This window comes from Oreochromis niloticus, linkage group LG3 (genome assembly GCF_001858045.2).
Source record: "Oreochromis niloticus isolate F11D_XX linkage group LG3, O_niloticus_UMD_NMBU, whole genome shotgun sequence".
Classification (NCBI taxonomy): Eukaryota; Metazoa; Chordata; class Actinopteri; order Cichliformes; family Cichlidae; genus Oreochromis; species Oreochromis niloticus.
This window is the reverse complement of record NC_031967.2, coordinates 57,517,968-57,536,367: the sequence shown is the minus strand read 5'-3', so window position 1 is coordinate 57,536,367 and position 18,400 is coordinate 57,517,968. Positions and strand designations below refer to the sequence as shown.

The window sequence follows — 18,400 nt, the reverse complement described above, 5'->3', positions numbered from 1 at the left end:
CTACGGGGGATCCAGGTTTCAAGCTTGGCCATGATCCTATCTTTCAGGTCAGTTCCTCTCGCACTCAACGATCCTTCTCCTATCGCACTTGGGGCTATGTACCCAATCTCGGGTGGGGGTGATGATATCTCCCCCCTGACCTGGCGTCCTGACTCCTCCTTGCCGTAGCATTTATGTTGTACCTCTGCAAAGAATGTGGGAGAAGCTTCACCACATCAAGTGACTTAAAACAACATGAACTGATTCACAGTGGGGTTAAAAAGCACCTCTGTGATCAGTGTGGGTCATCCTTCAGATCTAAAGGTCTGCTTAAATCACAGTCTGCTTAAATCTAAAGGTCTGCTTATATATATATACATATATATGTATGTATATACATATATATATGTATGTATGTATATGTGTGTGTATATGTATATGTATATGTGTGTGTGTGTGTATATATATATATATATATATATATTCTTCTAACTCTCATTTCCTGTTCTTATATTTGGCTTGTTTCTTATGTTTCTTGTATTTTGCACACCACTGTTGCTTGTGAAGCTTGCACACAAGAATTTCAGTTGTGCTGCACCAGTGTACCAGTAATGTGATGTGAGAATAAAAGTGATTTGATTAGAATGAAGACACCATTGTTGATGTTCCTTTTGTTGGCCATTAAGCAGCTTCTCTCTTCGTGTCAATTTCACAGGGGTGAATCACTGAAAGTTCTCAAAACTACTGTACTTGTTGTAAGACAGGCTGGACTCAGGGCCATGCATTTAAATCACTAATGAAACTTTAGTTGATATGTTTTAGTTTGGAATTCCATTTTGAGTTTTCTGCTTTATATATGCAAGTCATTTGTCATTCATATGGAATCACTAATTCAAACATTGTTAATCAGGATAAGGAATTATGTGAAGGTAGTTACCAACTCCCAGTTGGTCCAGGAGTTATCATTCTTCCTACCAGTATGTTTGCATGAAAGGTGTTGGGGTGATGGATAAGTGTACTGGTATGAGAGCAGGTATTTTACAAGCAAACTCTTACGTTGTGCCTGAGGTTCCAGGTTCGTGACTGAAGAGTGGAGGATAATTTCTAGAGCTGTCACTCTTCATGGACATGGAGCTGGAACCTGGAAAGTCTGCTCTGCATTGCTGACGTCTGGAAATACAAACATAGAATGAAGACACCATTGTTGACGTGCATGTTCCTTCTGTTGACCATTAGGCAGCTTCTCTCTTAGTATCAGATATATGGGGGCGAAGCACTGGATGTTCTAAAAACTACTGTACTTGTTGTAGGAGAGACATTGTTGTAGACATTGTTAATGAGGATAAGGAATTATGTGAAGGTAGTTACCATCTCCCAATGTCAATCCCGGATTTATCATTCTACCTACTAGCATGTTTGTATGAAAGGTGTTGGGGTGATATATAAGTGTACTGGCATGAGAGCAGTTATTTTACAAAGGAAAAACAAATATATGAAGAGCTGAAAAATATACTAAAGACTCACAGCAGCAGCTGCTGTCTAAATAGATTGGATGGGGAAAAAAAGCTCAGGTAAGGTCTGTGAGGTGGGTAAGAGTTTTATTCTGAATCTCTTGAACCAAGCTGGTATATTAATAAAATTTACCCTACTCTGCCAATAATTATGGAAGATAGAAGTGAGCCTTGATCTTTCAAGAATGGTGTAATTATGAGACCATTAATTCTTCTATAAGCAGTCATTTTATATATACTGATCTGTAATTTCAAACGTAACCTGCTCCCGAGGGGGTTAATGATAATTCAGTGACTCCACCTCCACAAACCCCTTTAAAATAATATGAAAGACTGTAAAATCCAAAATTATCCTCAGTTCAGTTTACTGCAGAAGCAAACTCTTACGTTGTGCTTGAGGGTACAGGTTCATGACTGAAGAGTGGAGGATAATTTCTAGAGTTGTCACTGTTCATGGACATGGAGCTGGATCCTGGAAACTCTGCACTGCGTTGCCAACGTCTGGAAACACACACGTAGAAACACAAGCATTCATATTGCTGACCTCTGTATATTTTATATATATGTATACACACACACACACACGTATATGTATATATATTAGGGGTGCAACAATACTCGTATCGATATTGAACCGTTCGATACAGTGCTTTCGGTTCGGTACGCATATGTATCGAACAATAGAAAACGTTTAATTTATTTTGTCAACTTTTCTTCTGACGATGCTGTCTGTGTTGAGTGTTCAGTGGATCTGCGTTTGACTACTCCGCCTAGGCTGCACTGTCGAGTGCAGATCCACTGAGCGCAGCACAAGCTAGCAAGACAGAAGCTAAGCTCGTTGCAACATGCCAATTGAACCTCCCCCACCCTCATTCAGATCTGGCGTTTGGAACTATCTTGGTTTTCACGTGAAGTATGACCCTGATGGTAAGCGCGTCATGGACAAAAGTAAAATAGTATGTCGGATGTGCCACGCAATGCTCAATTGGTGGGAACTAGTGCGTTAGCGCAGTTAGCTTGTTAACGTGTTGACACCATCCAGCCCCACGCACCGGGCGATCCGCGGTAACTTGTTAACGGAGATTTGCCGCGTCATGGCGTTAAAGTCATTTTAACGAGATTAACGCTGACAGCACTAGTGGGAACACAACGAATATGACTGCACATTCACGCCGACATCATCCTAGTGCAAACACAAGTGGAAGCAGACAAAAACAACAAGCACGCATGCTACAAACTTTACCTGAGTCATTTAGACAGCCGTTAGCACATGATTCTCCTTATGGGGACCTGATATGTTTAATATGCTGCTGAGAATATACCCCAGAAGAAGCGTATAGTATAGCTTTTATTTTGGAAAGAGCCATTTCTCTGTAATGATATGATATGATATGATATACCTTTATTAGTCCCACAAGGGGTAATAAACTCTCTTTTCCAAAGATGAGTGATTTCTCGATCAGATAGATTTATTTTTTTAATTATTTTGTTGTTTCAGCAACATTAAATTTAAAAACTGTACTTTTGAGTTAAAATATATATTTATAATTTTAATAAATGACAAATTAAAAAGGCATGAACATTTTTTTGTATCGAAAAAATATCGAACCGTGACACCAAAGTATCGAACCGAACCGTGAATTTTGTGTATCGTTGCACCCCTAATATATATATGTGTATATATATATATATATATATATATATTTATTCTTCTAACTCTCGTTTCCTGTTCTTATATTTGGCTTGTTTCTTATGTTTCTTGTATTTTGCACACCACTGTTGCTTGTGAAGCTTGCACACAAGAATTTCAATTGTGCTGCACCAGTGTACCAGTAATGTGATGTGAGAATAAAAGTGATTTGATTAGAATGAAGACACCATTGTTGATGTTCCTTTTGTTGGCCATTAAGCAGCTTCTCTCTTCGTGTCAATTTCACAGGGGTGAATCACTGAAAGTTCTCAAAACTACTGTACTTGTTGTAAGACAGGCTGGACTCAGGGCCATGCATTTAAATCACTAATGAAACTTTAGTTGATATGTTTTAGTTTGGAATTCCATTTTGAGTTTTCTGCTTTATATATGCAAGTCATTTGTCATTCATATGGAATCAATAATTCAAACATTGTTAATCAGGATAAGGAATTATGTGAAGGTAGTTACCAACTCCCAGTTGGTCCAGGAGTTATCATTCTTCCTACCAGTATGTTTGTATGAAAGGTGTTGGGGTGATGGATAAGTGTACTGGTATGAGAGCAGTTATTTTACAAAAGTAAGAAAAAATGACAAAACGTCAACGACAACTTCTTCCAAAAGCAGTTATTTCATACATACTGATCTATAAGTTAAAACCTACATTTTGCCTGAGGTTCCAGGTTCATGACTGAAGAGTGGAGGATAATTTCTAGAGCTGTCACTCTTCATGGACATGGAGCTGGATCCTGGAAAGTCTGCTCTGTGTTGCTGACGTCTGGAAATACAAACATAGAATGAAGACACCATTGTTGATGTGCATGTTCCTTCTGTCGACCATTAAGCAGCTTCTCTCTTAGTGTCAGATATATGGGGGCGAAGCACAGGATGTTCTCAAAACTACTATACTTGTTGGAGGAGAGACATTGTTGTAGACATTGTTAATGAGGATAAGGAATTATGTGAAGGTAGTTACCATCTCCCAATGTCAATCCCAGAATTTATCATTCTTCCTACCAGCATGTTTGTATGAAAGGTGCACAACACATGTGTGCTATACAGGCAAGAGAGCTGCAACAGGAATCGCAGCAGGTTTACCTGTGCAACATGTCAGAAATTCACCTGTGCCAAATGCAGGGATGATGGACACTGGGTCTGCAAACGCTGTAAAGTTTGAAAGACTTTGAAATAAAACAGACTTGTGTACCCATATATTGTGAATGTCTGTCTTTTGTATGTAGGTTGTAACACAGAGGTTTGGCCTGCCTTGGATCTGAGTAAACAAATGCCAATGTTGCACAAACACACACACACACACACACACACACACACACACACACACACACACACACACACACACACACACACACACAGCAAATCTACATTTATTTGTCCCACAAGTGGAAAATCTGCATTGTCATTGCAAAAAAGTGGACAGAGCACGGTATAGAAAGTGCACTATACAAACAATCTGGAAACATAAATATGGACACGTGTATTCAAAAATATTGGTGTATGTATACACACACACACACACACATATCTATCTATCTATCTATCTATCTATCTATCTATCTATCTATCTATCTATCTATCTATCTATGTGTGTGTGCATGTGTATATATATATATGTATATGATATAGATGTGTCTGTGTGTATAACTAGACTTTATGCATATTATATAAGGTGTGGCTATATAAATATATAAATATATGTACAACTCTGTGTATATATGTTTATGGACAGGCATGCAATGTAGTGACAAAGATTGACAAGAACTAATATTGCATATGAGAAATATTGCACATAGAAACTACCATGGTGTATTGTACGCTGCAGGTAAGGAAGGAAAGTAGCCTTGCAGGGAAGGAAAGACTTGAATCTCTCATGGTTAGGGGTTGGGGGAGGGTGTGTTTGCACAACAAAAGCAGGAGAACAATGGAGCTGAAGACCTGTGAAAATCTCAGCGGGGTGCCAAGAGGTGTTAAGGTCGGGGGGAATTTACGCAAATTTGCGCAGGCTAGTAAATCTAGTAGTAGGGACTTGAACCAGGGAAAAAAAGGCTCAGTAATTCTAGTGTTAAAGGTGTTGTGGTGATGGATAAGTGTACTGGTATGAGAGCAGTTATTTTACAAGCAAACTCTTACTTTGTGCCTGGGGGTGCAGGTTCGTGACTGAAGAGTGGAGGATAATTTCTAGAGTTGTCACTCTTCATGGACATGGTGCTGGATCCTGGAAAGTCTGCTCTGTATTGCTGACGTCTGGAAACACAAACACAGAATCAAGCACATGTTGTGATTCTATATCTTTGTGTTGTTGGCCATTAAGCAGCTTCTTTCTCTGTCAGATTCATGAGGCTGAAGCACTGGATGTTCTCAAAACTACTACACTTGTTATATCAGGGGCTACCAACAGGGTCATTCTTTTAAACTGCTTTTGAATCCCTAGTTAATATTTTTTTATTTTGGTTTTCTTTTAGGGTTTTCTTTTATAAACCATTTTTTCATTCATCTGGAATTACAAATCCTTGAAATAAACAGCTAAAATACTAAATGTGTAAGTTAACAAACTTTATCATTGGATCTACTGAAGTAGAACTGACAGAAACAGTCTCTTACTTTGTGCTTGAGGGGACAGGTTCTTGACTGAAGAGTGGAGGATAATCTCCAGAATAATAATTCTTCACGGACATACTGCTGGATCCTGGAAACTCATTCACACCTTTAGACAGTTTGAGCGACAGTTTGAGTTTGAGAAATCAGCAACACTGACTGGGAGTGCAGGACAAAAATCCTCAACATAGAAATATAGAAACCCATGACTTGCAGAACAGGAAATATAACACAGAAATAAACACACAGAGATACACACATTCAAGCCTACAATAAAACCAGTAGACCCTCCTACTCACAGAGACAGCAGAGAGGCAGAAAAAGAATGATAATGTCTTGCCCATCAATTTGACCCGTTAATTTTTTTGTGTCATATTTCTTTTTCGTGTCACCAACTCAAGTACCAAAATGGACCAAAAGAGCTTTTAGAGCTTTTGTTCAAACTTGAGAAACACTCATATCTTATTTTCAGTCAGGAACCAATCATTCTGACAACACATTAATCACAAAAAAACTCACCTTGTTTTTGTCCTCCTGCTTTGTAAAAACAGAGTCCGAACTTTGTTTCAAATACTTTGTTTCCTTGTTACCCAAAGAGAGCAGTCCCTCCCTTCTCCACAGGAGGTTGTATGACTACATTCCTGGTGTGAGACACAGATTGGCCTTTTGAAGTGTTATGTATTTGCTTAAAAGCCACAAACATGAATATAATCCAAACATAGACACAGACCTACACACCAGTCAGTTCAACTCAGTTTATTTCCAATCACAGTCCTCAGACCCCCATCCAGTAAAATTCCTACAAATAAACACAGCTGCTGCAACTGTATGAAATGTTTTACTATTGTTTTATTTAATAAAATCCAACAGAAAATAAATAGCTATATATGTCTTTTAATTGGCATTATGTCTGTGTTGCTTCGTGGCTTCAAATATTGAGTCTAAGTTTACATTTGTGTTAAAAAATGTTGTAGAGTCTTTAGCTGACATTTTTCTGACTAAAGCAAAAGCTGCTGAACTGCATTCCAGTCAAGACATGTTTACTGGATGTGTGTCAGAGATGATTAATTGTTATGTGTTACTCTATTACACAACTGTTGAGGGGGTTTCTAACAGAGGTCTGGACTTGAGTAACATGACTTGGACTAAAGACAGACTCGAGTCATTGATTTTATGACTTTAATTTAACTTGGACTTTTACAGCAATAACTTGAGACTTGAATTGGACTTGAACCTGTTTACTTGAAAAGACTTGATATTTTACCCCAAATCTAAAATTTAACACACATATTATATAAAAAAGTGCAGACCATTAATTCATTTCATTCATTCATGCATTCATTCTTGCCGCACTCCATATGTATTGTAGAATTATAGGGATTATTTTACATAACCATCATCTTTGTCATTGCATTAATTATCATTTCATCCAAGCATTTATTGAAGTTGCTGGCATTATGTTATAATTTATATTATAGGGGTTATCATAATCAAATATTAACATGTTTATTACAGGTGCAGTTATAACTACTTTAAAATGATTGAGTTAAATATATATGTATCATAACTCATATGCTGAGTATATTGTTACAGTAAAATAGTAGCTGAGTAAAGGCCTGAATGTATTCAGCTTCTTGTGGTATTTGAGTTTGCCTAGTTACAGGTGACGGAAGGATGTCCAGCCCAGGGTGACCTCAAAGGCCTTAGATCATCACCATATTTGGAAGAGTATGCCACAAGGAGGAACCTCTATGTTGCAGTTAATTCTTAAAATACATGAATGTTCTGTACATGCAAATTATGTGCTTGTAAACGCAAGAAGGGGCGTTACAATACCCTGATGTTATAAAAGCAATCTAGAGTGTATTTTGGGTAGAGATGTACAACTGTTTTGCAGTTTGCACCTCTCCACGCTGCGTGCATTCATTAAAATCAATTGTTTGAACCACCTCTTCTGGACTGTCATTGTTTTACTCTCATCCTCAATTTCGAACCCGCAACATTTGGTGCATTGGCCGAGGTTGAGGGAGAAAAGTTGGAGAATGAGACTGAGAGGGTCCAAGGTGCTCAAACAGGCAGACACGAGTCAGTGGTCGAAGTGAGTGGACATAAGCCGGCTTATTCAAAGGTAAGGCACTACCTGTTGAATTATTTCCAAACAGTGCTGAATTGGTTCTGACAAAATTGAAAGTCTACTCACTGAAAATTACTGGTAAGAGTCTGTTTTGATTTTGGTGAAAATCTCATGAGAATTGAAGTTGAAGTAATGATAACGTAAGGTTAAGTGACAGTACTGATTAAAGGAAATGCAGTTGGACTGCTAAGGAAAGAGAATTTAAAGTAGTTGGACTACTGAATTTAGGAAATAGGTCATTTGAAATCTGTATATGGTCATACAGTTATAATTGAATATAAAGCTGGGCTTGGACATCAATAAAGTTGGTTTGGTGGTTTCATAGGATGTCTTTAAAAATACAAGTAAATTTCTGTAGAACGGAACTGTGGGAAGTTCTAAGAAAGTGCAGTGTTCGGAGGTGACGCTCCCAATTTCCTGAGGACGCTCAGGATCTTCCGTTGGACGGGATAGTTCGATTGGCAATCGTGGACAACTGAGGACGGTCCAAAATAGCTACTGATTGGATCAGTTGACCGTTTGGAACGGTGTTTGCACTTTTTTTGGGTAGTAAAGGTTGGACCTTGGGCGTTGGACGCTTTTAAATTGACTTAGGAACTTTAGCAATTAGACCAGACACAGGTTGGACCTGATACTGGGTCATTGATTATCAAAAACTTGGAGTTTGTCCCTTGGAGGGTTAATTCAAATTTTGTCTAAATTATGTAGGTTGTGCAATTTAAGGCCTTGTAAATATTATTTAATTTATCAGACGTCTCTGTGTTATAATTTCTATGTTTGTATATAGGCTCTGTCTGCCACGGGCACTGCAGCAGGCTGTTTATTTTGAGAGTGTGTCTGTGTCTATGTAAATGAGATGCCTGTGACTTATTTAGAGTGACATTTCCTGTTTACTAATGAGTAACTAATGACTGACTGCAGAGACTGGGTTCAGGACGACTTACGTCTGTGTTTTAAGGGAAGAATTGCTTTTATTTCTACTTTGTTGGCATTACGGTTGTTAAATACGATGACTACTTTATGATACATGTCTGTCTCATTTTGCATGTGTGCGATTGGCTTTTAAATGTAGTTTTGTAATGTAACCTGTACACTCCATGGAGGAAACAGACCATGGAGTTTTGGAAGAAGATAGCAGAGATATGACTGGCTTTACGTTTACTCTTGTGTTGACTCCAATAACGGATGGTCAGACAGGGCTGGTTGAAACAGAGGTGCGTGTTTGCTGTGAAATAGGGGCCACTGACCATGACTCAAAACACAAAGGCTGTGAGATTAAAATTACTGTGAGTAACGGTTTGACTTTTGACTAGGGAAATAATATGCTTACTTTTGGGTCTATGAAGATATTTGACCTTCAGTGATGTTATGAGAGTTTTCTTTTTCTTCAGTTTTCTTTTTCTTTTTTCTTTTGACTTGCTCTTTCTGATCATGGAAGGCATGTCCAAAATACTCGTATGAAAGCGTATTTTGTGTGATTTTAACTGTGTGAATGCTGTCAGTATTTGATTTGAGTGACTGGGTGATTTGTCTGAGTAAGTGAAAAGGGGAAGTTTGAGAGAGAGAAAGGCAGTGCGTGTGAGACGATTTATGGCGTCTGAAAGAGGTTAGAGCATTTAAAAGGTGTGTATGGAATAAAGGAGTGTGAAATATATTTCTTGTGTGATGAAAAGTAGGATGTGCTAAAGTTTGAAAGTGCTTTTAATTCAAGAAAACAAAAAACAAAGGAGTTAGATTAGTTTGAGGAACAGGAAATATGGCTCTGTGTACCGAGGCTGCTGCAACAGGAAGTATGTGTGTGTGTGGGACAGGAAATGCATGCCCATAAAAAGGGAAGCTCACGGTGACAAGTGTGCACCCAGAGTAGAGAGAGATTTAACTCTGGGCAGATGAAGCAAAAGGGAGGTTTTAAGACAAAAATGAATATATTACTAATTGTATGCTTTAGTGTGTCAATACAGGTGGACTCTCTCAACATTGCAACCTTGAGTTCAGCAGCAGAAAAGTAGATTAAAAGAATTGGGAGAATAAGCCAGTTTTTGGCTCGAAATTGTGCGGCTGGATCTCTCACTTTGTCCCGGAAGCGGAGAAGAAGTTCAAAGGACAGTCAATCGCCTGATGAAGACCGATAGAACATCGTGGACTTGAATACAGCAGGCAAACGACAGTGCCACTGATCCATTAACACTGATGACGACTGACGACCAGCAGCAGCATGTAAGAGTAAAACAACATGTACTGTGAAAATACAGGCTGGGCAGTTGAACAGTGGGATAAAGAATTGTGGAAGAGCACTGGACATTGAGTGTCATATTTGCCATGTTTGAAGTAATCTTGGAAGAGAAGACTGAAAAGCCGGACGGGAACTTAACGTCGAAGAAGAATACGGAAAGACTGTAAAGAAACAGAGAAGAAGACAACAGCTGAGTTGAGACTGTGTTTGCTGGAGCTTTGAAGCCCGAACAGGACATTGTGCAGAGAGGACCAGTGAGAGATGAAGCTGGACGAGTTGGACTGCGAGAATATAGGATATAATTGGATTGAAAGTTGAAAGCCTGAACTCATGACTGTTTAGGAATGTCCACCACAGCATAACAAAGAGGTAAACACTAGAAAAGGTGAGAATAATGAAAGAAATAATTGTCATTACCTTAAGGAATAGAAAACACACATACAAATTGTTACATGTGAGATTATTTTTGAAATGAATTAGAAGTGAGATAGTTTGAATCTAGAGCTCAGTGAAAAGATGCATAAATTAAATATGAATACATGAAAATGCAATGAATACATAAGGATGCAATGAAGAAAACAGCTTACACTGCATTTACATGACCACATAACGCAAGGAAGAACACGCTTACATACATGGCATAATTGGTATTTTTGACTAGAAAAAGAGAAATGGGTCGTTTAGGCGTCTGTGATAATAATGAAAATGTTTTAGTTTGTTATTTTTAGGGGCAAGCAGATCTGGACCAATTCTCCAGATCCAGGAGTCGGACGAAACTACAGGTTAACATGAATGGATATGTTAAGGCAAGTTTCTGGTTGAATTGTTTACAGTCTCCAGGAACCTGACAGCAAGCCCTAACTGGTGGTGGAAGACCAGCAGGGCTGTGATTTAAGGTGGGGAAGTAAAATTTGGGTTAGTGATTGGGGGACGGAGAAAACTGACTCTTTAACTGGAGAATGGGAAAGTGTCTGTGAGACTGTGAAGCCATATATGCAAAATAGCACACACAAACATACGCAATGAAGATCGGCTTGCTACTTGTATGAGTGTTAAAATGGTGTGGATGTTGAATAAAATACACTTGGATAAAGTAACGTTGAGGAAAAACTCAAAAGAAGTTAGATAACAAGGAAATCAGTTATACGAAAAAGTGATTAAAGTAGTTTAAAAAGAGTGACTTAGCAGTGCTTTTGCACTGAGTGATCAAAACAAGTGATTAGTATAGAAAGAAAATGAAAATAATTGAATAATGGCATGGGCTTTAAAAAGTATTTCTCTTGCCAAGTTAAATTGTTGAGATATGGCTGAGTATGCAAAAAGTTCGAAAGCTCGTGTGAATGTGGACAGAGGAGCTTGCTGTGTGTGTGATTGAGGCCTTAAAGGAGGGGTAGATTGTTCAGAGGTGCAAATTTGATTAGGAGGTTTATAAATTAGTGTTGACACATTGTTGTAAGATCTTAGGCTGAATCTGAGTATGGTAAAGTGCCTAAAGGGGGATATTGTTGTGTACGAAACGGTGCAGCTTTTGGCGAGGTTTTCAGTGTGTCGAACGGGTGAAATTTCAGATTGTTGAAGATTTTTGAGGTTGTTGTTTTATTTTTAATAGAGGGAGTTTTGATAAACATGGACATGTCTAAAAGGGCCCATAGTTTCTATAACAGTGCACTTAGAAAAACCTGTCAGGTGATTTTGTTTTGTGTTTTGATGAGCTAATAATCAGCTCTCTTTTTCTCATTTTTGTTCTAAGCAGGCCTGCAAAAGAGTGGATAACAGCGCTGAAAATTCTCGGTGACCTTCTCCAGATTACAATAGGCAGAGGAGAAGGCTAAGTCTCTGTCTAAAAGGATTGCCGCGAGCCAATCCAGTCCAAAAGCAGAAAGAACTATTTTCTTAAAAACAAAGTAAAACAAATAAATGAGTTGATGTTGCTGAGAGTGAAGACTGAATATTTGCGAGATAGTCTCCACTGTCAGCAATACCTGATGGTAATGCGTGTGAGTGAATGTGTGTAAATGGATGGTGACTGGACGGACCAGGCAGACCATAGGTTGGACCGACTGGACACTGACAAAAGACTGGACTAAGGACGTTCCAAGGATGCAGGCTGTGGATGGAGCCAAGAAAGGATTTGACATGATGATTAATTTGATTTCATTCCTTAAACACAGGTTTGAAGGGCCGGAGCATGTATGCCTAATATGATAGGACTAACTTTTTTCTTTTAATTTCCTAAGCTCGAGTGAAGGATTTTGAGTTTGTAACACATGAGATGTGTCACAAAAAGGGGGGTGTTAATATATGCGGTTAGCTACATGAAAGGTGCTGTCACACAGCTTAAGTTATTTGGTTGATTTATTTTATGACAAAATAATAAGGAAATATTAAAATATACAACACGTTGAGAAGATCTCTTTTGTTATATTTTAGTGTTTAACATGGAAGATGCCTCTCTGGAGCTTCTCTCCTGATGCTACTCCACCAAAAGAAGTTCATTTATAGAGACTATGTCAGCTCCCAAACAGACAACAACAAACCAAGACTAGCAAAAAACAATCTGAATATAAATAATAACAAATAAAGAACAATACAGAATCCAAATCTGAACCAAAGAACGAAATAGTGAAATGTGGATTATTGGGTTTTTCTCTGTATATATGAAGTATTTGTAATGTGTATCTGCTAATGAAGGCTTGTAGAGGCCAGTTTATACTCACAAACAAGTGCTCAGCCAGACTGAAAAACAGGAAGTTTTAGTGCACAAGGCATATTAATAAATATAGACACAAAAGAGGAACTCCCCATATAAACAACGTTCAAAAATGTGTGAAGTATAAAGTACTGAAATAACACTATATAAGTCACAGTGGATGATTCTAATGTTAGAGAGCTCTTGCAACTGGCGTCTGAGCTGTGCAGAGGTCTCTCTTAAGACAGGTATTTATGTAGGTTAGCATGAGGTTGAGTCCAACAGAAGCAAGGCACCCTAAATGCGCACAGCATGCAGCAGGGGTTGCCAAAATAATATAGGAAACAGCACATGTAGGGAGAGAACACTCACTAAAAGTTCTAACTAACATAGTGTGGTGGCTTATGTGAACTTCCAGGCGTTCACTAGGACATCATTAGCACAACAGAGACTGAGTAAAGTTTTAGATGCTCGAAACCTGACATTTACACATGAAGGAATCAATATGGCAGATTTAATGGGATTAGGAGGACCTAATTATTGTACTAAGACAGCAGAACTTGAAGGGAAAGTCAGGGAAGATTTAAAAGCAGGACCTGTTGGGATTGGAGATTTAGAGATTTTTATTGCTATCATATAATCTGCCTTAGGATGACTGTGTTAATAACGTGTTGTACAGTATTATTTTATGTTTGTCATAACAGTGATGTCTCTATTTACAGGTTGAGTTCATTTTATACACAATGCATAACTGTGCTTGTTTAGAGTTGATGTTCCGTCCAAACAGGTTTTAAGCTTCACTGGTGAGAGTGTCCAGGTGATACATGTTGAGGGATGATGAGAACATAGCAGGTTAATTGCATGCATGCTTACAATACACATAAATCTAGTAGCAGGCCTGAGCGAAGGCCCAAGTGTCTTCTACTTCTTATTTGAGACCTGCGCCAATTCAGTTTACTTAGTGATTGATGACGAGGGTCCATTCCACTAGATTTCCACTAGAGAGGGACCCAGGAAAGGAGCAGAGACCACTTAAGCATGAAGTGTTTTCAAGTGGGGGCTGGTGTTTAGTACTAGACCACCTAGAGGACAGGAGGTTATTGTCGGATTTGCTGAGTCAGGGGGCGGCTAGAGAGGGTCAGAGCGAAGGTAGTGGACCTGGGAATAGTGTAGTGACGTCTCTGGAAGAGACGTCAAAAGGGGGAATTGTAGAATTATAGGGATTATTTTACATAACCATCATCTTTGTCATTGCATTAATTATCATTTCATCCAAGCATTTATTGAAGTTGCTGGCATTATGTTATAATTTATATTATAGGGGTTATCATAATCAAATATTAACATGTTTATTACAGGTGCAGTTATAACTACTTTAAAATGATTGAGTTAAATATATATGTATCATAACTCATATGCTGAGTATATTGTTACAGTAAAATAGTAGCTGAGCAAAGGCCTGAATGTATTCAGCTTCTTGTGGTATTTGAGTTTGCCTAGTTACAGGTGACGGAAGGATGTCCAGTCCATGGTGACCTCAAAGGCCTTAGATCATCACCATATTCTTAAGAGTATGCCACAAGGAGGAACCTCTATGTTGCAGTTAATTCTTAAAATACATGAATGTTCTGTACATGCAAATTATGTGCTTGTAAACGCAAGAAGGGGCGTTACAATACCCTGATGTTATAAAAGCAATCTAGAGTGTATTTTGGGTAGAGATGTACAACTGTTTTGCAGTTTGCACCTCTCCACGCTGCGTGCATTAAAATCAATTGTTTGAACCACCTCTTCTGGACTGTCATTGTTTTACTCTCATCCTCAATTTCGAACCCGCAACAGTATGTAAGCGTGAGCTGTAGCACAAATCAAATTAACCAGATTTTAAAAAACAAAACAAAAAACAAACCGAAAAAAGAGTAGTTTCTTTCGGGTACATAAACTACGAAGTAGACAACAAAAAACGAAATGCAATATGCAAAACATGGAAGAAGAGAATCACAGACGGAGATGGAACAACTTCCAACTTTGTCCGACATTTGAAGTTGCATCTGAAGCTGCTCTATCCCCTCTCTAATTTTGGTAATTAAACGCATTGCTGGAAACCCAAACACAACACGTGTGATGAAGTGGTGAAAGGGGTTATATAAAAAATAAAATAATATATAATAATAATATGACAACGCCACCTAGGGGAATTTCATCTCTAGGAAATATAAAGTCTTTTTAGAAACAAGAAAAACAGGTTCAAAGATGCACAACTGAGGCAGATTGGCTCCAATATTAATATGTCTTTAATTATATCTGTAAAAATAAAATAAAAACAATAAAAGCTGTCTGTGGCACAGCCTATTCTGTTACAGTGTCATAAATTAAATAAAACCATACACTGAACAGGACTTACCAGTAGCTGGGGACCAAAAGAAAATCACACTTAAAATCAAGTCTACACCCAAGGTGCTGTACAACAAAGGAAGTGTGGAAAACGACCCACCACCAAAGGCCCCACAGCTATTGATGTGTCCTCAGTTCACTGCAATAAAAAAACAAAACAAAAACACATTAACAGTCACAAAAACCTAAAAGGACACCAAGCTCACTGTGCACAGTCAAAGGACAATATATATTTAAATATTTAATTAAAAAGAAACACATATACGCATGCACATAAACACAGAGTTATTTAAAACAGAATAGAGAATACAAAGGCCATGTAACTTGCACAACATGAGTGAACTCATGTTTTTTTTTCTGTTCTCAAACTGATCTCCCTGTTGGAGCTCAGTCTGGGGAGAGTTATTTTTTTCACTTGGATGAGTGACGAAACGTTTCTCCCACAAAACGCTACGTCCAGATGAACAGATTCAACTTTTGGAGATTCTGCTGCAATACACTTATAGATCCACTGACAACATTAGGAGGGTAATTCAGAAACTGGAACAGGAAACAATGCACTTGGAGAGACTTTCCATTGGTCAGAATCATTAGCAGGATTTACTGTATCATAAAAGAATAGAGTTTGAGTGGATGATCTGATATCCTCGTGTCGTTATTGTTCCCACATCATCATAATAAATGTTGTTCCAGGTTCAACATTGCAAGTGACCAACCACATTGTTGTGACGTCCCCCTTTTGTGCCTTTGAAAAATACCACCTTAAAAAAATCTACTTTACTTGCGAGAAGAGAAACTGCTTCTGTCCGCTGATCCAGGAACTTGAATTCTTTGCATTTCAGGATAGTTTTCTTTAATAAACAGTAAGCATTATACATATTGTCCTTACAGAGGCGGTTTCTCTTCTCGCAAGTGAAGTTGATTTTTTGAAGGCGCTTGCTTTGTTCGAGGTCGCGGATGATGTCAGGAGAAGGTGATTGGTCACTTGCAATGTTGAACCTGGAACAACATTATTTATGATGACGAGGGAACAACACCAACACGAGGATATCAGATCGTCCGAGTTGAGTACTCTTCTTCGGGAGAGAGCTAAAGGGGCTCTCATTCGGACTCAGTTTATAAAACTCAAGGATATGGACTCAACAACGACATTCTTTTTTAACTTGGAGAGGGCAGTCGAATGGAAGAGGCAGATGGTCTGCCTTTGTCTGCCAAACGACCAAGTTACAACAGATCCAACAGAGATGAGACCGCTTGCAATGGAGTTTTATGTTAATATCTTTTCAAAAGCTACATGTGATGAAGCAGTGGTAGCAGAACTTCTTCAAGGCCTTCCTCAACTTACTTCAGAGGATCAGGAAACTTTAAACACAGACTTGACATTGGAGGAGCTTACAACGGCTGTTACACAGATGGCATCTGGATATCTGGGAGATCCCCAGGAATAGATCGTTTACCTGCAGATTTTTTTTAAACATTTCTGGAACTTATTGGGGACAGACCTTCTGGGTGTCTTTAAGGATTCTTTTGTTAGAGGTACACTTCCAGCATCTTGCCAGCAGGGCGTACTCTCTCTGCTGCCTAAAAAGGGGGAGTTGCCCTTTTAAAGAACTGGAGACCAGTGACTCTTTTAAACATGTTATCCAATAGACTGAAAAAATGTTTTATTGACCCCCTAGTTCCAGTGGATCAGTCGTATTGTGTTCCAGGCAGATCTATGTTAGACAATTTATTTACCATGAGGGATGTTTTTGCAATTTGTGAGACATATGACCTAAATGTGGGGATCATCTCTATTGATTAGAAGAAGTCTTTTGATCGTGTAGATCATACTTTTCTTTTTTCAACTTTGCAAGCATTTGGTGTGGAAAATGTTTTTCTTTCTTGGGTAAGATTACTCTACGCTAATGCTAGTTGTGTGTTGAAGGTGGCAGGTGGGTTGAGTAACCCTGTATAAGTTAATAGAGGTATTAGCAATTGAACTTCTTTGATTTAGATTGAGATGAAAAGGTTTTACTTTACCAATTTTGGGTCAGAGTCCTTCAGTAGTTGTTTCTGCTTATACTTATGATCTAAATTGTTTTGTTAGTAATCAACATGATGTGCATGAACTGAGTGAGACCTTAGCTTTGTAGGAAAGGCTTCTTCAGCCAAAGTGATTTGGGACAAAAGTGAGGCCTTATTAATGGGTGAATGGTGTGCAGAGAATGTTCTTACCCTGCCAGGAAATCTGTGCTGAGGAAGGAATGGTATTAAGACATTGGGACTTTTTATCGGTAATGAACACTTTGAGAAAAAGAACTGGGAAGGTATACGGGAAAAATTTGAGTCAAAGTTGTCGAAATGGAAATGGTTGCTACCCCCAGCTGGCCCATAGGGGTAGAGATCTGATTGCCAATAATCTGGTTGCCTCATCCCTGTGGCACAAGCTTGTAGTATTGGTTCCACTTTCTAGGCTGGTTAAAGATGTTCAATGTCTTATTGTGATTTTTTTCTGGTCTGGGCAGCACTGAATTAAGGCATGTGTACTATTTTTTCCCATGTCAGAGGGGGGGCAAGGACTTATAGATATCATGGCCAAGAACAGTGCCTTCAGCTTACAAACTGCTCAGAAGCTGCTTTATGGAAGCAGTTGCTGTTGGCTCCCTTTGGCTCGGCTGCTTCACCTGAAAGCTGGACATCTTGGACTGTACAAGCATCTGTCTTTGCTTAAAGTAGCGGAGCTCGATATGACAGGTTTAACACTATTTTATCATTCAGTATTGGATGCTTGGAAAACGCTGAGGATTTTCCGTGATCCTGACCCTAGACCTGGCTTGTAGCTTTTTGAGGAACCTTTGTTTCACAATGATTTTGTGGTACGGGACTGTTTGCTGTCATCACCTACAATAAGGACCAAGTTCATTCAAGCTGGAGGATCCTGTATAAGTCACCTGTTGAAAAGCAGGTTGTTGACCTCCAGTGGAGGATTATACATGGATTGATAGCTACAAAAAGGCACGGAGCTCACTTTGACCCAACTACTAGGGGTGGATGTCTATTTTGTGACCAACAGCAGTTGGTCACAAAAACAACACTTGTTTTTATCCTGTTTAAGGTTAAAAAGCCTGTTTTGTTTTTTGCAGGACTGGGTGGAAGCCTTGGGTGAGCGTTTTTC

The 18,400-nt window shown here is 38.7% G+C and overlaps 1 protein-coding gene across 2 annotated transcripts in view; it reads right to left on the bottom strand.

Annotated features, from left to right (window-relative positions):
- Positions 1 to 6,401, bottom strand: part of LOC102077746 (NLR family CARD domain-containing protein 3) — a 28,012-nt gene extending 21,611 nt beyond the window's left edge. The window contains exons 1-6 of one of the 2 annotated variants that reach the window (XM_019357059.2): positions 6,313 to 6,401; positions 5,800 to 5,902; positions 5,329 to 5,442; positions 3,845 to 3,958; positions 1,878 to 1,991; positions 1,036 to 1,149 (exon numbers count right to left, since the gene is read on the bottom strand). In XM_019357059.2, coding sequence (XP_019212604.1) covers positions 1,036 to 1,149; positions 1,878 to 1,991; positions 3,845 to 3,958; positions 5,329 to 5,442; positions 5,800 to 5,873 — 530 coding nt within the window. In that variant the 5' untranslated portion in view covers positions 5,874 to 5,902; positions 6,313 to 6,401. The remainder of the gene's footprint in view (positions 1 to 1,035; positions 1,150 to 1,877; positions 1,992 to 3,844; positions 3,959 to 5,328; positions 5,443 to 5,799; positions 5,903 to 6,312) is intronic. The other variant, XM_019357061.2, reaches the window with a different exon arrangement.
- Positions 6,402 to 18,400: the final 11,999 nt, after the last annotated feature.